The 27,738-nt window shown below is 38.3% G+C and overlaps 1 protein-coding gene across 1 annotated transcript in view; it reads left to right on the plus strand.

Annotated features, from left to right (window-relative positions):
- LOC137407272 (DNA repair protein RAD51 homolog 2-like) overlaps nt 1-27,212 on the plus strand; it is a 48,719-nt gene extending 21,507 nt beyond the window's left edge. The window contains exons 4-11 of the mRNA XM_068093877.1: nt 18,483-18,599; nt 18,886-18,987; nt 20,517-20,650; nt 25,095-25,218; nt 25,934-26,089; nt 26,177-26,335; nt 26,407-26,494; nt 26,824-27,212. Of these exons, the coding sequence (XP_067949978.1) occupies nt 18,483-18,599; nt 18,886-18,987; nt 20,517-20,650; nt 25,095-25,218; nt 25,934-26,089; nt 26,177-26,335; nt 26,407-26,494; nt 26,824-26,894 (951 nt within the window). The 3' untranslated portion in view covers nt 26,895-27,212. The remainder of the gene's footprint in view (nt 1-18,482; nt 18,600-18,885; nt 18,988-20,516; nt 20,651-25,094; nt 25,219-25,933; nt 26,090-26,176; nt 26,336-26,406; nt 26,495-26,823) is intronic.
- Nucleotides 27,213-27,738: the final 526 nt, after the last annotated feature.

The following is a 27,738-nucleotide window of genomic DNA, read 5'->3' on the forward strand; positions in this document are numbered from 1 at the left end:
TCGAGTTTTATATATATTAGTTTAGTTAGAATTATTGTCCAAGTAGCATTTATTTTAGTCCAGGATACAAGAGAAACAATACCTCTGTTTTTTAGTAAGCCAAAACAAAGAATGCCGGATGTGAGTAATGAACAAGTATGATGCCATCTATACAGGAAATACCTCACTGAGCATGTGTATGTCATCACCATGGTAACAAGTAAATATATAAGTTTGTAAACTAAAAACTGTTACAATGGGTAGCTGCTTAGCAAATTCATTTTTCATTTCATCTAGGTTGGTTCCGTAGTCACACACTATTCCATCTAGGTTGGTTCAGTAGTCACACACTATTCTATCTAGGTTGGTTCCGTAGTCACACTATTTCATCTAGGTTGGTTCCGTAGTCACACACTATTCCATCTAGGTTGGTTCCGTAGTCACACACTGTTCCATCTAGGTTGGTTCTGTAGTCACACACTATTATTTTAATAGTTCCCCCAACTGCCATGAATGATCGCAGTGCCAGAATTAGACAATCTGTCGTCATATATTCAAGAGTCTCTATGTGTACGGCATTTGAATACAAGCACATTACCATCAATTCCCATCTTTTCACTTCACACTTTTTTTTAACATAGAATGGCTCAAATATGTCTAATCCTATATTGGTGAAAGGGGCGATTTTTTCAAGTCTTTCTTTTGGAAGATTGCCTATCATTTGATTTTCTGGTTTTTTCATTCGTCGACAGGACACACAGGTTCTTTGTGCACTCTTAACCCTTTGGCTGGGGAAACGATCAAAATGTCGTTTATCGGTTGCTTGGGGAAACGACATTTATGTCACTTTCGGTAGACGTTTATACAGCTGTCGCCTAGTAACAATAAACAAAGGATATGAACATTAGCAAGTTTTAAATCTCATCAACAAGATATCAGTCGATGATTTACAATATGAAACGATTATCTGAGAGGCGTTGCTTCATGCTAAAAGCTATACAAATCACGTCTCCTTGGAAAAGAATAAAAGTTGGAAAAACCAGTCAACACCGGCTTGACTTTCAAAACGGTAAAATAAAAGGTTATTTGATCCTGCGATCGTTAGTGATTTTTTGTCTGATCAGAATAAAAATAATTCAGATGATAGAAGTGATGTAAACCTTTTGGACTGTTAATATACTTGGAATATACAGAGAAAAACTATCGTTGTGGTAGCTCGCACGGCTACGTTATAGCGTTTGACTCTACCGAAAGAAATGCTTCCAAGCATTTCATACAGGGACAATTGCACATGGTTGTATTCTTTTTGTAGTAGTGGATATGTAAATGAATGTTTATGTACAAAAGAATTTGTTCATAGAAATAAATTTAACATTTGATCTATGCATGTTCATAAAATATCGATTTTATTGAATTTTGAAAAATAAATTACACGACTTTCGGGTGTTTTTGCCGGGCTTTTACCCAGCCAAAAGGTTAACTACAGAAGTTCCACTAATAGGCCTCCACTAAAAGTTCTACTCCTCAGGCCTAGATGTGACACTTTCTCATGATGTCTAACAATATGCTTACTGATATGTGAATGTTTCGACACAATGATCAGATGTTTCTGTGAGTAGCTTAAGCTAAATACATCGATCCTCCCACTAACACAAAGTATGCCTTTTTTCAAGCTCAGGACTGAGGCTCTTTAATGATGAATCTTGACACATTGCTGGGTACACTGTTTCTTGTGATGTCTTTAGGATGAACTGCTCTGCTTAAGTTATAGCCTCCACTTGTAAACACTGTCATGTAAACACTTGTAAACAAGTGTCATGTTTTCTCTGGATGTTGACACCTTTGCTTTGTACATGCTCTCAGAATGGCAGAGCTTTTTACTAGCTTTTTCCAGTCACCAAATCTACTGAATCTCGAGACTAAGCTATTTGATGTTGAGGTTGCATGTTTAGTGATCTTAATCTCTGGTTCTTTGGGCTGGATGGTAGTATTTACATGGCTGTTTCTGGTACATAACGATATATCAGCTTGTTTGTGGAATGCCGGTCTTTCTAGCCATTTGGCTATCGGTAAGTCAGTTGCTCTACATTCACAGGATACTATGTCAGCTTTGAATATAATCTTATTCTTTATGTTCATGAGTGCCACCACCCATAGTCCATCGAAACAGTGTCGGGATGCCAAATGGTTCACATTTTGCACCGGTATGTGCTAGTCTGCTCTCAAGTGGTTGAATTATTTCTGGGTGATTTATTCCAATTAGTAATCCATTGAGTTTGTCTAACAATTTCAGTGTCTTGTTTGCTTTATCTTTAAGATGTGGCACTCTTCTAACCTTTTCAAATGAAGGAAGTTCACTTTCGTCGCAGCATAGTTCAAGTTTGTAGGCACTAATCTTTGCTTAGTTATCATTCATATATCTTCTTAGCACTATGTTATCATTCATATATCCTCTTAACACTATGTTATCATTCATATATTTTCTTAACACTATGTTGTCATAACGCTCCAGGCCTGTGGTCCTTGTACCATTCATTATCTGTATTGTTATTCCATGCTCTTTCTCATTCTGGTCTGCTTGTAAATTTTCTAATACATGTGAGACATAGCATGAGTCGGACATGTTGTCTAACAGTGCATATACTAGTAGCTCTTTTTTGTTTTTTGCCGATATGTAGACTGGTATTGCTGTGCTTATTAGAGTATTTCCTATTCCAGTTGCTTTGCAACTCTTCTCATTAGTCTGTTTAGGGTTGGTTTTAGCTGGTGTTTCCGTTTCCAGTGTAGTAGGGTTAGCTATTTTTTGCCTATTCAGACTTCTGTCAGTCTTAGCAGGACGAGACTTGGTAGTTCTCTGAAAATCTGTTGTGGTAGGTTTGAAGTTGTCTTGATGATTTGCTGTTGCATATCCTTTTTTTGCAAATCAAACACTGCTATTTAACAGCACAGCCCTTGCATCGATGCCCCTTGTCAAACCAGCAGAAGCAAAAACCGTTATTCCGAACAAATTCACTTTTCTCCACACTGGGAAGTCTTTGTAAACGATAGCAGTTAACTGTGCTGTGATTGTTAAGGTTTCATTGTGGCTCTTGCCTTTTCAAAATGGTTGGGCTGTCTGTTGCCCGCCGGGCTTTGCGTGACTGCGAAAGCAGATTGACTGCGGTTTCTGTTGTTTTGTCTTTGTGATGCGAATGATTGAAATTGGAAGTGCTGTTATTCTAGCTTCTTCCTTTAATGCGCAGAGCTCATGAAATTTGGGATGTCGTTGTTCACACTTTTCGGTCTTGCCTACAACTCTAGCCCACTTGATCTTGAGCCAGTCCGATGGTTTTTGGCACATTTTCTCGTTGTAGTCATCCAGTATACAAAGGGCACTGATTGAGTAAATTGAGTCTTTTTAGGTGGCATAAGAAGTCACTATATTCAATTGAATCGTTTCCATTTCGCGATGCAATAGGTGGCCACTCTTCTAGTCGCTTTCTGAATCCTCTTGCTATATTGTGCTGGTTGCCATGACACTCCTTAAGAATTGAGCCTGCAGCTATGTAAGTTTCATTGTTACAAAGTGCCCGTTAATGCATTTTCTTGCTTCTCCGCAAATAAATTTTTGAGGTTTCTCAGTCTTTCTCTGCTTTCTATCTGTTCATTTTTTACATAAAGATCTAAATGTACTTCTCAGTCAAAAAATTTAAGCATGTCTCCATAAAAAACAGATTTCTTAACTGACTTGCTCTTAGGCTTAAGTACTTTCGTTAGGCTTTCTGATAACTTGGTGATGACATTAAGCTCAAGATCACTTGGGGATCTGCTCATATTGCTGGCATCTATTTGTTCTTTTGCAGTATGTGCATATTGGGTCCGAGGCACTGGATTTGTCTCCCACTTTTTCACCATTAGCTTGGTAGCAATTGTTGGTGATAGAAAATCAATGTCTTGTTGCAGCTGTTGAGTTTTTGCTACTTGCTGGTGTTCTCTGTCATATTGGTTGCTAGACTTTAAATGGTTGCTGTCGGTTCTCTGATCAGTTCTGGAAATCTTCTGGCTTCCTTTTCTATTTTTTGTTCTATTTGGGTTTGCATTTCTCTACGGATACCTTGCAGATCCTGGCTTGGAATATAAAATAATTAAACATGGTTTTCATTTGTTCATAGTATTTATCTATCTCTTGATGGAGTTTTAAAACTTCATTGTACTTGTAAGACAGTGACTGAACTTTTTCTACTATGTCATCATGAATGCCAAGGTACAGATTTTCAAGAGCAGCTTCTGCAATCGAAGTTTGTGTTCGTTTGAGAATTTTGTAATGTGAGTTTGTCTCTTTAAAGGCTCAGCTTTAGTGCATAAATTTTACTCTATTTGCCTTCGAATGGCATTTTAGTTTTTCTTCGTGATCGTATTGAAAACTCACTGTCGATACTATCAGTTCCATCATCGGTTCTAACATCTACAAGTAGTTTTCTAGCAGCCGAGTCTACATGTTTATCTGCATTCGTCTCACTTTTTATGAATTCTAATTCAGTCAGATCAGGTTGCTGGCCACAACCCACCTCCGTTAGGAAATTAGTACTGCCACACTGCGAGTCAAAACCCCCAGACCAATACATTTTCAACAACAAAACTGAGAGACAACACAACAACAGCGCAACCAAGTGCTTCAGAGTAGATTACAATAATTAGTCTAATTCTAAAGAAAAGATGTTTCTAATATGCTCATAAATTTCTCAGTATGACATGTGAAGTAATGTTATAATGAAAATTACACCTTGGGTAAGTCTTGCTACTTTGCAAGTTAGCCTAGATATAGTCGCAGTGAGTGTAGTCGGTTGCAGCAGTTTGTTTATCTGTTCTAGTTGCTTTCAATAATCTGTCGTGGGCAGTAGTCGATCTATTGAGGTACTTAGCTGTAGTTGATGGCAGTTGCTGATTCTGGTACTGAGCTGTTGTTAATACTCATTGGCTATTTTGGTGAAACTTGTGTTTGGAATGTTCAGGTACTTGATAATCGTTTTCTCCACTCGGGTTGAAAAGACCAGGTTTCACTGTACAGTTTTAGACAAACCGCCAAACTCAGGATTAAGCAAGATGAGTAAAGGAGAAGACTGGTGTTCTTGGAACAATAAATTTATTATCAAGGGCTACCATGTAGCATTAGTTGTTTCCTTCACTCATCTTCCTTAACCCTGAGTTTGGCAGTTGGTCTAAAACTGTACATGGGTTATATATTCTTTCTATTACCTCGCAGAGTTCTTCCCGATAAACCGCTTATGGGTGTAAGAGACGCGTCTCAGATAAATGCCAATATAAACAATTTTAGGTAAGATTTCCAAAAGCTAGATTCATATTTAACATATATTCAAGTCAGTACAGGCAAGCTCAGCCTGTCTTGCGTAGTGTTGTATGGAAATATCACGAAAACAACATATCAACAGGGAATGCAGCCAGACCACAAAATGAGCATATAATGCGTACAAGCAGCAAGATGTCAAAAGATCCAATAACTAGAAAACGTCAAAAGAAAATTAGAAACTTTCAATTGGAGGAATCAATTATAAAGATTGCGTCAACACCAGGTAAGGGGATGAAGAAGCATTTAAATCACCAGAAAACCACCAAGGAAACTATGAAAATTAATCAAATGATCACACATACAGATCTACAATTCTCTGTCAGACATGATCTAGATACCAGGAGTAAGTCACGAGCTCCACCTTACATGCCACCCTACATGCCTACATCACATTCACCAGCTGAAGACTTATGCAAACAAAATATCTTCACACACCTGACACAAAGCATTGAACTTATAGGAATTTTTATAAGATCCCTGTTAGTCAAGCATTGACCTCCTTCTCGTAACCCTCCAAGCTGGCAAATGAATCGGTTGCTCCCTTTCTGTCCTCTCATGCACATCCGGTTAGCCTGATCAATCAGACACCTCTCGCATCTTCCCTCCAAGTTCTTTCTGACATAGAGTTGTCTTCTGTTAGAGGTGCACCCACACTTTAACTGAAATAGATTCACACGCGAACAGCAGTATCATGTCCATGACCTTTGTTTTTTTATGCACAGTGACTGGATAAAGTTAATGTTGGAGCATGTTAGCCTTATATACAGCTTTTAGTGAACACCAATGAGATAGATCCAATTGACTTTTTTTTCTTTTTTTTTGGTTACCATAACTATAGCGTGTTGTTAACGTCAATTCACCCTTAGATGGTTTGTAGGTAAACTCATTTTATCTCTTTAATCCAATCCTTAAATATTTGTCTCTTAGGATGAAGTCCGTTCCTCAAAAAATAGTCCCTGAATGCATAAGAGTGATGTCTGTTAGTAGAATTCTCTTATGTAAGTATGGTGTTGCCTAGTTATTTTGCATGTTGAAGTTAACTATTAACTGGTTTTTGATGACAACTAGGCTTTTGAGCAGTTCGGTGTTATTCCTATGCTTGATAGCAGAACTCCTGTTATATCTATTGAAGCAAGCCGGGTAGATTGTACAAAGCACTATGTTAATATTATTAGCTTGGATTGCCCTTAATCATGGACTTGGTATTGATTTAGGTGTACCATATGACAGTCAATAAGTATACATTCCCTGTCATGGGTCATCCTAGTAAATTTTACTGAACCTATGTGCAAATATGTAAGCGAATCCCTGAAAGTATTTACAGTATTAAATATGTGTGCAAGTAGATCTATTCAATCGGCTCTTGGTATGGAAATGGTTCTCTAGGAGTCATTCAACTCCGTCACAATAGAATTGCCAAGTACCAGTGTCTTCATTGCTGGGATAAATAATATCTAGAGTAAAATCTATGAATGTACTGAATTTACAACTAGGTTTAATCTAGTGGGCCTTTTTAATTGCCTACCATAGCGGCTCCTCTTAACTGGAGATTTTGGTGGCATAGTCTCAGGAGATTTCGGTGGTCCCGTCTCGGTGACCGGCTATTCTAAAGGTCTATGTATTCTTTGTTCAACGGAAGTCCTAGGCTGGGAACTGCGGGCTCGGATCCCGTCGGTAGACCTATTACCAGAGGTTCCAGGAGTACTGGGTTCTGACATGACATCTCCTGTGTCATCATGCTTAAAAGTTCTTTGTGGGCTATTTGACTTTGGGAGAAAAGTGTTGTCAAAAATCTTCTGAGGTAGCCTTGATACTAGTGCCCTGCTTCTGCAAAGCAAATTTCCTGATGCTCCAAGAGCTACAACTTCTCGACCATTAGTCCCAATCACCGTAGCCTGTTTTGGAGCTGTGCCCAGGTCGCAGATGACCACCGGCTGCTGTATTGCCAGGAGGCTTTTATCTCTTGCTGCATGTCTGCTAATGTACCTTATAGCTCGTTTTTATTCTTGGTATTTTTCAATTTTTTTAGTCTGTTTACATTTACAGTATCTTATGGTCTGATAGGATACCCATGGAGTTCATAGACCTGCTGTTTAACGATTGTGAGGGTGAGTAACCATTAGCCAGCGGAGTATTTCTATACACACACAGGGCTGCCTTCCAGATTATATTCTTATGCATCAGACCCTTTACTGTACGAACCGCTCTCTCAACCTCCCCATTGCTTTGGGGATTCCTTAGAGAACTGGTTATACGCTGTACATCCCATTTCCTAAGCAGTTCTTGAACTTATCAAAAATAAACTGAGGACCGGTGTCTGTCACTATTGTATTTGTAAGAAACATGTTTTTCACATTACCACAAACCACATGAGCTTCAGTTGAGTCATTCAACTCATACAGTGTAATAAAGCGGCTATAATAGTTGATTGGGATCAGGTAAGATTTTTGTTCCATCTTAAAAAGGTCCATAGCCAATCTCCACCAAGGTCGCGCAAGAAGATACATAAATATCAGTGGTTCCCTTGCTTTTTAACGGAAGTTTACGCATAACTCACCCTTAGCCATCATGTCTTTGATCTCTCACATGTCATTCAATGCCACCATATTATCTCAGATGCTCTTTTCATGCACTAAGATTCACTTTGATGGCCCTTATGTACATCCCTTAGTATACTGTCTCTTTTCAATTCAGGGATGAATACTTGATTCATGAATAATATGATGCCACCTCATGTCAAAGAGTCTTTAAATGTATACACATTTCTTACAACATCGGGTATCTGCTTACTACTTGGTCAACCCTCATTAATCAATTTTAACAGGAGCCTTTTCGCGTCATCAGAGCCGCTTTGATCCTAGTCAGTCTGCCTGAAGCTGTTGGTAATTCATCCAAACTCGTTTGCCCTTGACTCCCTAGCCTCTATCATGGAATCTAAACTCTAGTGACGGCGACCTAGATAATGCGTCGGCCAAGAGGAGTTTACTCCCGGGCGTATAAAAAACATGAATATGTCATCATCCTCAAGCGAAATTTTTGGACTTCAATTGGCAACTTAGCTAATTCTTTAGTACCAAAAATAGCTACGATTGGCTTGTGGGCTGTTTCTATCAAAATGCTTTTTCCTGAGATGTAATATGAAAATTTATCGCAGGCCTAACAAATTGCCAGTGCTTCCTTCTCGATCTGAGCATATCTTCTTTCTGTAGAAGACAGAAAATGAAAAGCGTATGCTATTGGTCGCCAGTCACTCTTAACTCTCTGCATTAGTGCCGCACCAAGGCCAAAAGAAGACGAGTCTGCACTAATCATTGTGTGGGCTTTCACTGAATAGGGTGTAAGAATGGGAGTCTTTGCCAGCAGTTCTTTCAAGTGTCTGTACTGCTCAATCTGTTCAGTGTTACATCTTGTAGTAAAAAGCAATAAGCAAATGTAACATTTCAATTAGTCAGCTTTATTAGCAACTAAACCACAATTAACACTAGCCAACTCGACACTGAACAAGGCCAGCTGACCAGCAGGTAAGTGAGCCAAAAGATAGGGAGATGACTCATCCTAAACTATTTAAAGAGCACTAGCTGCACATATCCGGGCAGGAACAAAACTGAACTCTAGTGATAGCGCATAAATATCAACTTTTCCCTCAATAGTTTTAACGTACTACTTGCTTAGCATTTGTTAGTTATGAACTTATATGAAGCTCAGGTCTGCGTCTGACACGCTGTGGATACCTACAAACTGTAGGCGATTTAGAGAGCGCATTTGATGGATTGTCCGATTGAATCGGAGTTGGTGAAGATACAACATCAGGTGTATTTATTGTCATTTGTGACTGGTTAGCGTGGCGCTTCCAAATTAGATACCTCGATCAGTTTTCACTGCGTATAGCATAACACCCACCTTCTCAACAATAGTCCCTGCTAACCATTTCGGTTGTCCACTGTAATTTCTAGCATAAACTAATGTCCCTGGAGTGAAATATCTGCTCGGTTTGTCTGGTGTTTAAGTAAGCGACTGCTTATTTTTTGGCTGGAGTAGAGAAAGCAGATTACAAGGTTTTCTTCCGTATAAGATTTCAGCTGGAGACTTCCAATTTAAACTTGGGTGAGGTAAGCAGCAATAGGTAGCAAGGAATAATTGTAATGCAGTCTTTATTTTCTCTTCTTCAACGCAATTCTTGTCTAAGCTTTTTTGAGAGACTGAAAAGACCGTTCTGCTTCACTATTAGATGCTGGATGAAGTGGTGGAGAAGTCAAATGTTTGATGCCATGTGCTGTACAGAAGTTCTGGAACTCTTGGGCAATGAATTGAGGTCCTTCATCTGGTGTAAAACTTCATATGGTGTAAAACTGCAGTTGTATCTAGAGAAGTTGTCTTGCCGACTTCAAGCATAGCAACATATGGATATCGTGAATCTGAGTCAACACATACCAGCCACATTTTTTCCGTTGAAACGGCCAGCATAGTCTAGGTAGAGGCGCTGCCATGGCTTAGAGTTTATAAGGCCAGGTGCTGGTTGTCACCAATTGAATGACCTCCTGGAGCTTGGCATCTGTAGCAGTTTCTGCTGGAATTCTTGCAATATCCAGCAGGCATGATTCTAATTCCTGTCTTACAACATAAGATTCCTCTACACTATCCTGGAGTTTTATTTTGTCAAAAGCGTGATCTGGACCAACAGGAAGCCGTGACAATCCGTCAGCATTATTATGTTGTTTTGTTGGCTTATAGCGAATGTTATATTGGTATGCCATGAGAGTAAGCGCTCAATTTTGTGCTGTTAGCACTGGGATATTCTTGTCCGAAGAGAAAATGGCTAAAAGAGGCTGATGATCAGTTACTAGTGGGAACTTGCATCCAGAGAGAAATTGGTGGTACTTTGTTACCCCATATATTAGAGATAAGGCCTCTTTTTAAATCTGTGAGTACTTCTTTTGATGAACGCTTAGAGTTTTAGAGGCATGCCGCAAGGGCCTCTTCACCTCATCTTCTACTTGCAAACGTACAGCACCAATCCCATATTGAGAGGCATCGGTGGTAAGAATCAGAGGTCTGCTGTCATCGTAATGAGTAAGCTGTGTAGCATCGATAATATCTTGCTGTAGTGTGTGAAACGCTTTGTCATGTTCAGGCCCCCACATAAACTTAGTGTCTTTGTGTAGACACACAGAGTAAAGCAGCCTTTTCAGGTAGGTTAGGTATAAACCTGCCATAGTAGTTTATTTTACTAAAAAATGTTTGCAGTTCTTGTAGATTAGTGGGGCAAGGCAATTGTGTACTGCCTTGACTGCAGACTCTGAGGAGCGCTTGCCATTTTGTCAATGATGACCCAAATACTTCACAGAATGTTTGAAAAAACACTTGTCGTGTTTAATGCTGAAGCCATACTCCTGAAGGCGTGTAAGCAGCTTCTCAAGATTAGCCAAATGAGCTGCTTCATTTTCACCTGTTGCAATTAGATATCAAGATATGCTGCGATGCCTGGCAGATCAGCAATCATAGCATCCATGCAGCACTGGAATTGTACCGGACTAAAAGCAACACCAAAGCACATTCTATTGTATTAAGATATACCTAGAGGTGTATTTATGACACACAGCTTTTTCGCACTATCGTCAAGTTCAAGCTGATGGTATGCATCTGCCAAGTCGATTTTTGAGAAATGTTTACCTCCCGTGAGTTTTTCAAGAAGCTCATCCAGCTTCGGCAAAAAATGATTTGGTTCACTGATATCTGTTGGTTTAGTGCTTTGAAGTCGCCATGTATCTTTACTTTGTCGTTGGGCTTAGATACCACAACTATTGGCGCTGCATTGTCACTGTAGTCGATGTTTCAAGACATCATTCTTAACTAATCGTTCACATTTTTGCTTTACAGCCTTTCAACGAGAAAAAGGTATGATTTTAAGTTTGAAAAATGCAGGTTTTGCATCAGGCTTTAGGTGAATAAGTATTTTGGTTTTAGTGCACAAGCCTAATCCATCTATGAAGACATTAGGATATTTAGCGGAGAGCTCAGAAACTTTTCTGTGTCCTAGCGATTGGTCGGTAACAGCTCGCGTATAATGATCTTGATTTAGTGCTGCTAAACCCTGTTCAGATAAGCCAAATGTGTCACTACAATCTAGTTCAAAAAAATTGGTGTCAACAACAAATAACCAAAGATCAGTCTTATGTTGTTGCCCTACCTTCACATCAACAGTGCGGACACCTTTAACTGGAAGTTGGCGGTTTCCATAGCCTGTCAAGCGTGTAGGGGGAGCAGTGGTTGGAGGTGAACCAAGTTGTCTGTAACCTTCTAGGCCAACCATGGAGCACGTAGCACCAGCGTCACAAGGAAATCCTGCTGTCCGGCCATTGACTTCTGTGTCTATCTAAATCTGCTTACCAACTGGTATGAAAATTGCAAGAATTAACCCTCTGTATAAAAAAGGAAACATAAATAAATGTGAAAATTATATTCCTATCTCAGTTCTTCCGATATTTGCAAAATCACAGAAAAACTTATAAATTTCCAAATCATGGACTAACTTGAACGCAATAACATTCTAGACTCTAATCAATTTGGTTTTAGAAAAGGTATTGGAACAAGAAATACAATTATTTCCTTTACAAACAAAACATTCCAAGCTTTTAACAAGGGAAATTGTGTTTTTGGTACATTTATAGATTTCAGCACAGCATTTGATACCATTGATCATGATATATTGTTATTAAAATTGAAGTCTATTGATTTCAAATTAACAGCTATTAAATGGATAGAAAACTACTTAAAAGATCGGAGTCAAGGAACAAAAATAAATACTACCCTGTCAACACCACAAAATATAAAACATGGTGTTCCTCAAGGAACTGTATTGGGTTCAACTTTGTTTCTAATATATATTAATGACTTAGCATGTCAATTGAAAGTACTTTTACCAATATTAAATGCAGACAATACTAATCTTTTTTTTTAATCCAAAGACCTTCACAAGCAAATACATTTGATAAATAAAGACCTAAAAATCCTTCAGAGTTGGTGCAACCAAAATAAACTAACAATTAATTTCAACAAAACTTGCTACATTTTATTAAAAAACCCACAGAACTCGTACCACTTTAATGAACAATCCCTACTAATTAATGGTCATGCAATAAATAAATCGGACAATATAAAATTTTTAGGAGTACTTATTGACTCTCTGCTGAATTGGAGCAATCATATATCCAAACTGTTAAAAGACTTTAGACCTTATGCTGGGTTGTTTTTCGACTGCCTCAGTACCTCTCTAGGGATGTTTTGCTAATTCTGTACAATTCCTTCATCAATTCCAAACTCTCGTACTGTGTTGGGGCATGGGGAAATGCTCCAGACTGCTACTTTTAAACAAAATTAAAGTTTTTCAAAACCGTTTACTCAGAATAATTAACAAGAAAGCTTATGATTTTTCTGCTAATCCGCTATTCAACCTAAATAGAATTTTAACTATTAAAAAGTTATACAAATACAAAGTACTGATAAAAGCACACAACACATTTTATGAAACAAACAAAAACATGACGATAACACATTTAACTACTCGTCAAACACACATAAACCTAAAAATACCATTGTTCAGATCAAAAGCTGGTCAATGTTGTTTGGATTATCAGGAGTCATTGCTATGGAATCTACTACCGGTTACACTGCGTAAAATTGTAAATGCCAATTCTTTCAAAAATGAACTGAAGCGCTACCTCAGACAACCAGACTAGACTAAACCAACTAGACAGACTTCTGCTGACTCTACTTTCAAGTTTCGTGCCTTGATTAGCCTTGCTATTGCGCACAGGGACCTCATCATCACCTTCCCTGGAGTGACATCTTTTTTCTATTTCTCTTGTCCTTTTATACTGTGAGAAACACTCTTCATATTATTTTTTGTGGTTATATTATAGATGAAAACAAACAAACAAAAACTCGCTCAAACACTCTAAACACAGACTCACTCACAGCATTAGTCGATATTTGCTCTGCGAGGAGATCTACTTGTTTTTCAGATTGGCAGACGGAGCTTATGTGCCCAGAATGATGGCAGCTTTTTGCATACAAGGTGTCTTTTAGAACATTGTTTTCTATCATGTTTTACATAGTAGTCAAGACATGACTTGTTGCGTTTGTTTTGAATCGGTTGTCCTTGACCTTTGTGTTGAATTCGCTTCTGCTCATAATCACCTGTCATTTTGTTTACAGAAGCTAGAGAAACCTCGTTTGACTCACCTGAAATTATTTTCTCAGTTTCTCTAGTTCTCACATACATTGAGGCTTTCTTAAGAACATCTAGTGTAGGGTCAGGTTCAAGAAGGCATTGTCGTCGAACATCGGTATGCACGGTTTCTTTGATTATCATGTCACGTATCATTTTATCAATGTAACTTTGCTAACAGCTGCCACTCTTGCATGCAAAGTAGCAATCACAACCAAAACCACGAAGTACAGCGGCCCAATCTGCGTTGCTTTGTGCTGGCTTCATTTCGCATTGATAGAACATATATCGAGCAGCCTGAACATGAGTGATATCTTTGAAATGGCTTGTGAGTTTGTTTGTTACTTCTTCGTATGATTTAGTAGCGATGTCTTCTAAACCAAATAGATTCTTTAGTAGCTCATAAGTTGTTGGTCCTACCATGACAGCATCCATGACAGCAAACATGTTTTTGTTCATATTGTCTTATTATATACCGAAAAATGTTGATTAAAGCGCTTTATATAAACATCCCATTTTTTTGCTTCTTTATCAAATAGCTGACGTTTGGTATTGATGACGATTTTGGTTGTGTTCTGTTGCTCCATTCATTGACTTTGAGCAGTTCCATAAACTGCTGTTGAAACTGCTGTTGCGTTGCCTCTAGAAGAACTTTTACATTCTCATCCATATTGTCATTTGTTGACAGCTAAATATAATCCAATGTTAGTTGACTGTAGTTTGTATGTAAGGTTCCTGTATCCCACTTCTGACACCAGTTGTAAAATCTTGTAGTAAGAAACCATAAGCAAATGTAATATTTCAATTAGACAGCTTTATTAGCAACTGAACCACAGTTAACACTAGCCAACTCAATACTGAACAAGGCCAGCTGACCAGTTGGTAAGTGAGCCAAAAAATAGGGAGATGGCTCATCATAAGCTGTTTATAGAGCACTAGCTGCACTTGTCTGGGCAGGAACAAAACGGAACTCTAGTGATAGGGCATACATATCATTCAGGACCCCATATTAATTCTCAAGAAGCTTCTGTAGGTGTCCTGTCGACTCTGCTAACCAAAGGGAGAACTTTCCTAGATAGTTAAATGTCCCAAAGAAAGGTTCATCTTATTGGAAAGAATCGGGAATTCTAAGATAGCTCTAGTCGTTTCCGGGTCTCCGTGAATCCCCCTACTGTCTATTAAATAACCCAAAAATTTGGTCTCCTGCACGCCAAACTCACATTTATTTTTATTTAGTGTGATTCCAGCTGTTCTTAACTGAGCCAATACACAATAAAGACGTTCTTGTGTTGCTTCTTGCTGGCTCCGTGCACTACTATGTCATCCATGTGACACACTACATCCTTCAAGTCAACCAAAACTTTCTGCATCTCTCTCTGAAATATTTTTGGTGCATTGCTGATGCAAAAGGGCAATCGCTTACAGAAGTGTCTACCAAAGGGCATGATAAAGGTGGTAAGTTTTTGAGAAGCAGATTGAAGCTTCAACTGCCAACACTCTGAATTACCGTCTAACTTTCTAAACAGCTTCGAGTTTTCCAACTCACTTAACGTTTCTTCTGCCGTTGGCAATGGATGGTGCTCTCCTTTCATTGGCTTATAAAGACTTGTAAAGTCTTTATAAGCCAAAGACTTTGTGTGTAAAGACTTGTAAAGTCTTTACACACTCATAATTTCCTTTTTTTAACTACTACTAACTATGCACGGGGCACACCATTGAGTAGGCTTCTCAATATGATCAATACTCCTGGCTGTTCCATTCTATTGACTTCGTTTTGCAGCATTTCTTTTCTCGCAGCCGCTACTCTTCTAGGAACAGTTTGAATAAATGGTGTACAGTTATTTTTCAGAGTTATCTTCACCTGAGCATCCATTGTTTCCAAACCTTTAAAAAGCTCAGGGTGGCTTGTTAGCCAATCAGTATATGTTTCTACACTATCAGTGTAATTAATAAGACTTACCGGTAATTTATAAATAGCTGGCTTTCCCAATAGCGGCATCACTAATTTTTTAACAAAATTAACTGTTTCACGAACTTCCATCTCTGAAGAGGACAATGTTATTTTTGCTTGGCCTGTAACAACCGATCTATGGTTTCCAGCGCCTTTGAGAATTTTGTTACAGTGATTGATGGTTTCCACTAATTTAGCTATATAGGCAGGCACAGCTTCCAGCTCTCGTGTCTGCAGCTCTCGTGTCTCGTCTAAATCTTACCTGATGTGAATTAAGTTTGATATCCATGATCCATGCTTATGGAGTTTTGGTAATATTTCCAATTGACAGTCCATCTAGTCATTCTGAGTCTGAGCCAAAGTACAAATTCTCCAGCCCCCTCCGACTCTTGCGTGAGCTCGCCAGCTATAGTTATCTGAGATTTCTTTGCTTTACATGCCTTATCTTTAGCTCAGTGCCCTTTTTTTGCAGATATAGCAAGTAGCTTTGCAAGCAGGGCTACTTGCTATATCTATATCTATTCTCTCTCGAATGAGAATGATTGTTACAAAAGAAACACTTGTTTAACCTGTTGACCATAAGTTTGCTTTTTAAATTTGTTGCTAATTGTAGTAGAATTTTTTACCGCATCTAAATTATCATCATGTGTTTCCCCTACAAATGCCTATGCTGCTTAAGCATGGTGGAATATAAACTGCTTAGCCTTTTGAATGCAAGTCGCTAAGTCTAACTCTTCGACATCGATAAGTTCCCTGAGTTTGTTATTCGCAACTTCGACCACAATCCTTCTCTTATCAACTGGTCACGCGTGTTACTGTAATCACAGTTGTCCGCACAAGTAAGAACTTGAGTGAGAAATCTGTGAGTTGACATAGTTCCTTGTTTAAGACTGTTGAATTTCACTTGCTCATAAATTATATTTCTAACTGGTTCAAAATGATTGTCAAACGTGGCGATCACATTCTCAAATGTGTTTGTTTTACCTTCTTCTGTCTTACGGAATTGATTTTAGTCATAAATAGGAACTCTGTCTGATCCCATCAACATTAGCAGGTTTGCATTTTTTTTCTCTTCCTCCATTTCTCTATACTTGTTGACTATTCTCAGGATGTTAAATTGTCTTTCGAATGCTTTTCATAATACTGAAAAACTTTCATCTTTGAAATTTAATTTCTTTACAAATCAATAATTCTTAGTTTCTTCCGCCATCTTTTTTTAATAATTCTGGTACTCGGCTGTTAACAACTTTTTTACTTAATCATTTTGTTCTTAGGATTCATCCAAATCTTCTACAACAAATTATTGCATATATTTGCAGACACCTTTACACATAATATCACCTATAACTATCTTGTTGCCAACTTTTCTGTTGGATTGCAGCAAATCCTCTACTTAACTCAAAAGCACTGAACAACACAAACTATAGTTATAGTTAGTATCCCTAGTCAGATTCAGCCAAACCTTCACTACTGGAATTAGAAGTAATAAACAACACTAGTGAGGGTTCACTTATTCTGAAACCATATAGGAATATCAAAAAGATACCTGTTAGTCAAGCGTTGACCTTCGTTCCGTAAGCTTCCAAGTTGGCTTCCAATGAATCCTTCTCTGTCCTCTCATGCCCATCTAGTTAACCTGACCAATCAGGCACCTCTTACAGAACCTCAACACTCAACCTACTCTCACAGGCTAGCCGTCCCATATGCCAGAAAAAGAGAACAAAAATGTAAAAGAGAACAGCTCCGATAACTCAGCCTCTATCTCGAGGGCCAGCTTAGGCGCACTCCCCTCGGTCTGCTGAGGAGCCTCTCTCTTTTGCCTGTAGAATCTCTGTCCTCCAGCACATGCCGAAACTCTCTACCTTTTGTCTGTCACGACTCTCATTTGACTGTTGAGACTCGCAGCCATACAGGACTGAGCAAACAAACATGACGACCGTTTTAGTAAAGACGTAACTTTTATTAGCTATTCTAACATTTTGTCATTAATATTATCGTTTAAAATTTTGTTAGTTGTGTATTTTAATTGCTTGGCTTACAGAATAAAAAAGGAACTTTTACTGATAAATATCATATTGCTTACAATACCTTAACACATTCATTAGCACCTCAGCCAGTAATAATCTAGTTAGTTGCCAAGCAAATTAGTTCCCACAAGCTAAGCAAAAATGCACAAACTAAACGTAGTTAAAATAGAATAAGATAACAAAGCAATTTCAACATCGATGTTGCGTGTGGATTCAGATTAGTTATGCAAAACATAATTTCTCCCTATCCACCTATAACAGTAGCGCACTGCTGCTCTGTGTGGCTGGTTTTTGTTTCACTGGTTTCTTGGAGCTCTTTGATAGTTTTTGGTAGAAAGCTATTGTAATAGAGCCTGCTGTTTGTTTGCACTGAGGTGATTTGGGACAGACACTTATTAAGTGTGACACGTCTGCTCATTGGTGCGAGAGTAATCAGATTAATTATTAACAGATAGCGTGGATTAAATCTCATGACATTTCTTAAACACCCACGCTTCAACTCAAATACCACAGTGCGCATGCTTGAGTGCATAGCCTCGAACAAATACACACAATAATCTCTATGTAAACACTACAACACTGAGCCATAGTTTTGATAAAGTCGATGCATAATTTCATTGTATGATTTTGTTAGAGCAGGATGGGTATTTTCCTTGCTGATGTTTCTCATCAGCCGAGGCTGTTGCTGTCTTCTTTGTTGTAGCAAAATAATATCAAGCTATTCCATGGTTTTTCCATCGATGTAACATTTTGGTTAACGAGCAGTTTTTGGGGATGTAGTTTATTGTTTTAGTACAAACTCTTAGTTGGCTCTTTCAGTTGATACAGATATTTCTCTCGGCGCCACTACATAATAACTTTGATTTTGACCTACGTAGTTTCGATTAGTCTATTTTATTCATTTTCTCCATCAGCAGTTATTTCACTATTTAGTCTGTGTTTATTTTGCAGAACTTGCTACTACACGGTGAACTTGAGTTGCTGCATCTTAACAAAGCTTCAACCATAATTCAAGCTCGACAGCTCCTTCAACATGCTGCTAATGATGTTTCTTTGACATCTAAAACGGTTGGTAAAAGTTACTTTATTAGAACTCCACAGTTGTAGATGCGCTTTATTTTTGCATGGATATTTGTTTGCATGATGCATATGCATGTATAGTTGACCAAGAAAATCAATTTTAGCATTTGTTTTTCTGACAGAAGCGAATAAAAATGCCAATACAAAAATAGCTTTTTGGCAAAGCCACTCACTTTGCTAATTGCCTTGTTGTTACCAGTAAGAGTCACTTCTACTACTACTAATAATAATGGACAACCCAGAAACCCACAATTGTTTTAGTGTACTTTTTTAGGCTTTTGACCTTGCACAGAATAGTGTGAGTTTCCTCAAGACAGGTTTGAGTGGGGTTGATAGAGCGCTTTTGGGTGGACTCAGGCCAGGCACCGTATCAGAGGTAATGTCAATATATCATAGTCTCACTGCATTTTTGTTCAATTCTGCGATTTATTCTTGTTACCGTAAAATGTCACCTCTATTTGACCGCCACTATGAAAGAAGGGTTGAAAATAGAGCGCCACCCTTTAATTGAGCGCCACCTCCATTTGACTGCCCCTTTGGCATTCATTGATCTTTGCAAACCCATAATAGTAAGTTATCAGTAGAAGTGTTCAAAAACCGTACTAGTAATGACTCGGTTACATCAATAACAATTAGTTCTTCATCGTTTCTGTTAGTATTAAAGTCTGTTTTCCAACTCCAAAGATTTTCAACTTTTTCGTTAAAGCTTTAAAAGCAACACCATAGAAATATTAATAATTGTATCAGGTTAATAGTAGTTTCTTGTTTAATGTGGTTTTGATAACTCACGCTTGTGAAAAACGGTCTACATTTACTATTAATATGAACGACTAATTTTAGGCTAAAAGTTGTACTTAGCACCCATCTGGCTAAAAGATTATTATTGTTTGGGCGAAATGCAATGAATAAAAGTTTGCTCTATTAAAAAAACTTGTTTAGAACCTTGTCTCCACTGGTTCAGCGGTGCAGACGAAGAGTAGAGGTCAGAAGACGTGGAACATATTGAAAAGCCAGAAGAAGACAAAATCGTTGCAAACAAAACCAACAATCAGAACGCAACTGGCCGAGCAAATGATGCAAATATTTTTGTTTCAAAGATGTTAATTTTTGTTTCTGCATGTATTATAAGTATTATAAGTATGGTTTGTTCATGCCATTTGTTTTTAAATATATACTTGTAGCATTTGATAGATTATTATATAACTTATAAGTGTGCAGATTTATAGCATATTATTTGATAGCATCCTTGCAGTTATCTTAACTTGGCTTACAATCGGTACACATAATTCCTCTTCTCTTGCACATAAGAAACCAGTTTTGGCTGCAAACTGTAGCAAACATATCAATGAATGCAATGAGCTTTTATGCCACATTGTTAGATTTAGTTATAAAATAAAAATATGCTTTCAAATTTAAATGAAATAAAAAATTGAAAGCTCCAACAAATTGCGAAGCAAGGCACACACTATAATATCATCGCCGGTTAGTTACAAGCAATAGATATTAACTGGTAGAGGTATTTCTCGGCTTTCCAATACATGTTTATTTAGAGGTCTACAACAATTTGAAGGTATTAGCAGATTTCTTGCATTTGAAAGGGTTAATGTCGCTCTGCCTGAAGGGGAGTCCAAAATATAGCCAACATGTAAAAATGTTAAAATTATTTTCCTAAAATTTTGACAAGTTATTTGAAAAAAATCAACTTTAGCCTTTATTTGAACGCCACCTCTATTTGACCGTCGCCTTTATTTGACCACCACTATATAGGGGAAGGGTTAAAAAATAGAGCGCCATGGCGTTCAAATAAAGGTTTTACAGTAATTTCAGTTTACACCTTTCATTCCTTTCCTTCTTTATTTTGCTGTTTTTAGGATTTTAGAGTCTGTAGTTTCAGAAATTTTGCAGCTTGCAGGTCCTGCAGGCTGTGGAAAAACTCAGTTATGTTGTCAGCTGGCTGCTATAACTGTTCTCTCCCCTGAGGCTACGGAAAAGGTTGGGGTGCTCTACGTGGACACAGAGAATTCTGTGTCCGCTAACAGGTCAGTTTGATCTCTACATCAAGCATTCAGTTGAAACGTTGCATACACTACTTTAGCTTGTCTAGTAACTACAAGGTGCTTGATTTATTAGCTCTATGAATGCTCACTTCTATGAAACTTTAGAATTAGCAAATAACTTTAAAGAAGAGTTAGAGTTATCTTCCCCTTTCTGTATTAATTTTTTCACATAAGATTATTGTCTTTTAATCCTTTCACTGCTGGGCAGTGTTTGTGGCCAGCCAGTAATAACAGCTTGTTACCGCCTGAATACCTAGTCACCCCTCCTCGATTTAAGATCATCAAAGATGGAAATAACAGTGAAAATTTAACAAATGATATACAGTCCTCCAAGGATAGCCGACGGCTCTCATATGGGCGGGGTTTAATGATGGAGCTCTGTTGGGATGAACCCGAACACGGCACCCGAACAAACGAATATGCTGAATAAAGCCCCTTGTAAATTTACAAATGTTATGAACTATAGTGGTTATTTTATTTATCTGTTGAATTCATTTTGTTATCAAATAAATATAGTCTCCCAATATTGTCACCATTATGATCAGTCAGTTGCCATTCACAAGCATTCGTGATATTAATAGTCACAATCGTAAAATAGCCCAAATTCGATTTTGTATTTAAATTTTGAGTATGAAAACTACACTGCACAGCTTTGCCTGCTGTCCCATCTTATTGGCCAGGTAAAACAATGTGATAACGATGAAAGACTTTGTCATTTTATATTAGGGGTGGCAAAATATTAATCAAAACTAGGGAAAAAGGCTGTTGTTCGGGTAATTTTGGGTAAATTATATTCAACTTTAAGCATATACTATGACCTTTACCAATTTCATAATTAGTAAAAGTAGGTAGTTTAAAATGTTTTATTTTGCATGGATCCATTATTTTGGTTAGGTATTACCTATACATTGTAGAAATTCAAGGTTTGCTATTGTGAACTGCGGGGTCTACTGGCTGAATGAGCTAATGAAACGATAACAGCGAGTCGTGTTTTCCAAAACCTACCAAGGCAACGCAACCGCCCCACGAGAATTGTGTTAGCTCCGAAACCCAGGCCAGCACAATCCTAACAGAGCTCGATCATTAAACCCCGCCCATATGAGAGTCATCGGCTATCCTCGGGGGGCTGAATATCATTGATATAACAAATAATTATTTACGCATTTTACATTCCCTTCACCTGATCGTGTGTAAATTGATTATCATGTGTTGATCACGGACTTTTTGTGCTACAGCCAATATCCACCCTGCTTGATTTTCATACTTCAAAGTTAGTTATGCCATTTCCAATTTCTATTTTTGACCAATTAATTTCTAGCTGAGTTATGTAGTCGGTTACTTAAAGGTTGACTTGTAACAAAATTCACTTTACAGTTATTTGATATCAAAAGATTCACCATGTCTTACTCTGCTGTGTTGTAGGTGCAAAATGTGTGGAAATGTGATTACAAGCTCTTAAAAGCTAAAAAGCGAACAGTTACTCGCAGCCACCCGAAACGGCCATAGTTTGGATTCTCTTTCCAAAATGGCTCAAATGTGACGTAGTTGTGATAGATGGTTTCTGTTTACACTTTCCTGCAACTTTATTCGTCGAAATATTTTCACAAATATACTTCACGCATTCAATAAAATCATGTCTATTGTTCTAACGCGTCTGTTTTATCATCATTGTAATGTTGTTTATTTTAGCGGCGATATCTTATAACTTACCGTAAAAATTCGTTTAATTTTTTAACCTCAGCTCGAAGCAGTACATATCATTGTCTGATAATCATGACGAGCCTGTTGGTCACCTGTGATACTCGAAAAGTGCTGCAGAAATTATTTGCGAAGTATTGGGTCACGTGATCAGATTACGACTTGACGATTGAATAATGCCGAAACAAAACTGTAAAGTAGCGAGCATCTATATTTGATACCGGGGTCTTCGGTAAAACCCGAAGTGTTTGTCATAAACTAGTGCTACGATAAGTTTTATATTGAGCTTTTTATTGGCCTTTCAATTCACATGAGAACATCACGTGACAAGACAATAACCAAACTGTAATGACAATGTCAGAGAAATAAAGAGATTCCAATCTACGGCGGCTTTTCGTTTTTGAGCTTTTAGGAGCTTGTAATCACATTTCCACATATTTTGCACTTCAACACAACAGAGTAAGACATGGTGAATCTTTTGATACCAAATAACTGTCATGTGAATTTTGTTGCAAGTCAACCTTAAAAGAGAGCGATAAAAGTGTTTGAATGTCCACCTGCTGAGTTGTATGTTAAACTTAGCAACTCGTGAAGCGTTGTCATGGCGATGCCTGGTCGTATTGTCTTGAGAGCTCCACAAGAATGCAAGAAAGTAAGAGATTTCACATCGAAGCGCTCAGTTCAGTATATATAGTATCAAGGACAGATGGTTCCTTCACTAAATGTACTTCCGCAATTGTCTCGCAATAACATCAAGTTTTGGTAGGTAGCTATGGCAAGTGTCTTCAAGTGTTCTTCGTCTAGGCTTAGTTCCACCATCTAGCTCAATCAATGAAATACTCACAGCAAGTTGGAGATGCTTGGTTTTCATATACGTATCTGGTATGAATTTTTTTAACTTTCTGATTCCTTTTGTATGTCCTTCCTTGAAGCAAATTTTTAATATACAAGGAGCGATCGTAAAGTTCCAGGAATTGTCTCAGTACACTAAAACCGTTAATCGTAATTACCTAATTTAAACTGTCCCCTTCAAAGTAATCGCCTGAGCTTGCTATGCACCTGTCCCATCTGTGTTTCCACTGATCCATGCAATGCTGGAAATCACTTTCCGTGAGGCTTCGGAGTTGTTTTGTCACATTTTCTTGAATAGTTGGTATGTCGTCAAATCTTTCACCTTTCATTGTCAATTTGATTTTAAGGAATAGGTAGAAGTCACATTGTGCTAAATCAGGTGAATAAGGGGGATGGTTAAACACAGTCGCCTTATTTTTTGCCAAATACTGACGTACCATCAATGAGGTGTGAGCCGGAGCATTGTCATGGTGTAGGTACCAGTCACCTGAGAGCCACAACTCTCGACGTTTCCTTCTGATACTGTCTCTAAGTCTGATCAGAATGTCTTTGTACACATGCTGATTCACAGTTTGACCATGTGGCAGAAATTCAGAGTGTACCACACCTCTAATGTCGAAAAATGTTATCAGCAGCGTTTTTACATTTGAGCGAGGCATTCTAGCTTTTTTAGGCTTAGGAGAGCCAGGGGATTTCCATTGAGAACTTTGTGATTTGGGCTCTGGGTCATATCCATAGACCCAACTTTCATCCCCAGTCACAACTTTTGAAATAAAGTCAGGATCTTGTGTTAAAGCATCTTTTAGTTCGATACAACAGCTAACTCTTTTTTCTTTTTGGTCATCAGTGAGCAGTTTGGGTACCATCTTTGCAGAGATCCTTCTCATGCCTAAATCTTCAGTGAGAATAAGATGACATGTACCATAAGAAAGCCCACTTTCTGCTGATATTTCCCGTATAGTCAATCGCCTATCTCCCATCATCTGCTGCCTCACAAGGTCTGGGGCAGTTGTGGTCCTTGAAGTTGCCGGTCTGCCCATGCGGTCATCATTTTTAGTAATTGTTCTTCCCTCTCTAAATCTTTTGTGCCATTCATAACAGGCTGTTTTCTTAAGGGCAGAGTCTCCATAAGCTGTCCGTAACATTTGGAGCGTCTCAGCACCGGACTTTCCAAGTTTTACACAAAATTTTACACAAACACGTGGCTCTTCTACTTAATTCATTTTGGAAACATCTGATGAACGATAAAAAATGACCTTAACATTGCCTACTATAACTTCATTGCGGGTGCTCTGACAAGCGCAAAACTTTGGCTATGGGGAAATCCTGTGCTGCTTAGCAACATGGAACAATCAAAACAACTGCGCATGGTCTTATATTTGACTAGGAAAACGGTTCCGGGAACTTTATGATCACCCCTCGTATAATATAACATTTTTAATATATAATATAAGTAATATATAATTGTAACAGTTAATTATAATCATTATAGTAGTAATAACTGTAAAAAAAGCCTGCTGTAGCACTTTCAAAACTTTACATTTTTTCATCACACTTTTCCCTCTCGAGCGCACTTTTGCTATGCAGAGTTTGTCCAAAGTCTTAGGCCTCTAGTTATAGTTAGGATAGCCATGTTGTAAAGTTTAGGCATCGTTAGAGAGGTACAATGTCATTGTAGAGTATGACTATGCTGGTCCACAGGCTCCATCTATGTTCTTTCTATACATCTTTAATGCCCTCTGCCATTTATTCTCATAATTGTAGCCCATTTTATATAAATTATGATTAAATTGTATTATATATTAAATTCTCAAGATGGTAACATCCCTAAATGTATCATTAACCATTGTTACTAAGGGTAGCCTCTGTTCTACAGGATTGTGGAAATAGGTAAGCAGAGGTTTCCAGAAATAGACATTGGGCAGGCAGCTTCTCGGATTTATCTACATCGCATCTTTTCTTCCCATTCACTCGCACAACTCCTCGGACACACCATACAGGTAGGATACACCATACAGGTAGGACACGCCATACAGGTAGGACACACCATACAGGTAGGACACACCATACAGGTAGGACACATCATACAAGTAGGTTACACCATACAGGTAGGACACACCATACAGGTAGGACTCACCATACAGGTAAGACACACCATACAGGTAGGACACACCATACAGGTAGGACACACCATACAGGTAGGACACACCATACAGGTAGGACTCACCATACAGGTAGGATACACCATACAGGTAGGACTCACCATACAGGTAGGATACATCATACAGGTAGGACACACCATACAAGTAGGACTCACCATACAGGTAAGACACACCATACAGGTAGGACCCACCATACAGATAGGAAACACCATACAGGTAGGAAACACCTTGCTAGTGTCTGCTTGTTTCTCAACTAACCTTGCTCTGCCGACCCGAGGGATGGTGTACATTGCTGAATTAGTATACTTGTGTTATATGGCTTCTGAATTTACTAGGAGAGGAAACAACTTCTGTCTTTAAGGTAGGTTATGATATTTGCTGCTGCTGGAGAAAGAACGCTATATTTGTGAGTGAGTGAGTGAGTGAGTGGTGCGTTCTAAAGCAGCAATAATATGGCTATTTGTTCCATAAGCATTGGCTGTACATAAACCAGCTGTTTATTCTACAAGATTTTAAATATTATGACTTTGGGATTATGTTTTCTTGCTTGCAGGAGATAATAATTCTAAAGAACTTAAAGTTAGTGATTATAGACTCAATAGCCTCTCTAATTCGTAAGGAATTTGAGTCGAGGACTTCATCTCGCTCGGAGATTCTACTCGGGCTTGCATCTGCACTCAAAGAGCTGGCTGAAAGCTTCGATATTGCAGTCAGTATTTTGGGTCCTTCAGTGTCTAGCGGATGCTTTCAGGCACGATACATTTTAAGTTGTGTAAAATCAATGGCCATGTTGTAGGTGGTGGTGGTAAATCAAGTACAGACATTGACTATAGCACCTCAGGACAGCAATGAGTCTGAGAGAGCTGAGTGTATTGCTGTCGCCCTCGGCAACACCTGGTGTCACACTGTTAACACTAGGTTAACTCTACAATATACTGCTGGCAGTTACCAACAGGTGTGTAAAATCGCTAGTGTTGCATCCGTACTAAATCGATGGCTTTTTGTGACGTATTCTCATTGTTTTAGTTGACCATCACTAAGTCTCCTGTGGCACCTGTTTGTCATTTTCGTTACAAAATCACAGTGCGAGGTTTAGTAGAGGCCGAGGATTCAGGTGCGTACATTGACATAAATCTGCTGTTATTCTCAACTTTGGGGTGATGCAACTTTCACAAGATTAGTAGATTGTTGTGGAGTTGTCTGTCTTTATGCATTGTGTTGTTCACCAGTGATATAATTTGATGAGATGTTTGTAATTTGTTTATGGTAATACAGTTAGTATTTAGCAGCTTGTTAAGAGTCTTGCAGCTCATAAGCCATCTTAATTCAACTGACGATGTTGTAGTACTTTCATTTCTTATTTTCTGTGATCAACCAATTAGATAGCTGTTAAATTTTAAGTCTATTCTATTTTTATGCGAGGTGGTGTGTTTAACTTTTCAGACTGCCCCCTTAATGACAAGTCAGGTGATCCGAGTTTGCAGCCAATAAGAGGGCGGCATTCCTTCCTATAAGAGCAGGAGGAGATAATAACAAAGTGATACAAGCGTAGTCAATCATGGAAACACTGGTTGTCTGCTACTATGGAGTTATCTGCCGCTATGGAGTTGTCTGCCATTATGGAGAAGAACGCACCTACTTTTGCACTTGCTCTTTCAAAATATTTGCAGGACGTATTTAGGTAGAGAATCGAGTTGGAGAGTCCACATAACATGATAGCCACTGGTTTTTTATGATATATGTAATCGAGGACATGGATTTTGGTTGGCAGACATTGGCTAATAAAGTCAAATAATAATATTAAGTATATTGTTTATAATCAAAATAAAATATACAAATATTAAACAAGTCGGTTGATAAACTGAGCTTGCGCGAAGCTGGGCTTGTGTGTCTACAGCTGACGTAACTCGCCGCCATTACACTTGGGACAGAAGACGCGAGGCTTGTTTGTTTACAGCTGACGTAACTCGCTGCCGTGACACTTGGGACAGAAGACATGGTCCATAAGATGTGTGACCTAGAACATAGAATTATTTAACCGAAGATCAACCTTGACTAAGTTTTACAAATACGCAACCACTTGGCGGCGTAAAGCTGTAATTTTTAAAAACGATTGAAGCATTATGTTAAGGTAGATGCTGTTTTAGGGCACAAATAAAGAAAAACTCCAACCTAATCAATGCAAGTTGCATGAAAATTTCAGGAAATGATGCATGAAGTTGATCATTGGCTATAGCTGAAATAACCAAACGCTACAAATCAAAAATATCAGATATTGAAATACTATACAAAACCATTACTTCTTTGTTACTGCCCTCCGAAACGAGTTGAAATGTTAACAGATCCAGTCAATGTGTT

Source organism: Watersipora subatra, chromosome 10, assembly GCF_963576615.1.
Source record: "Watersipora subatra chromosome 10, tzWatSuba1.1, whole genome shotgun sequence".
NCBI classification, from domain to species: domain Eukaryota; kingdom Metazoa; phylum Bryozoa; class Gymnolaemata; order Cheilostomatida; family Watersiporidae; genus Watersipora; species Watersipora subatra.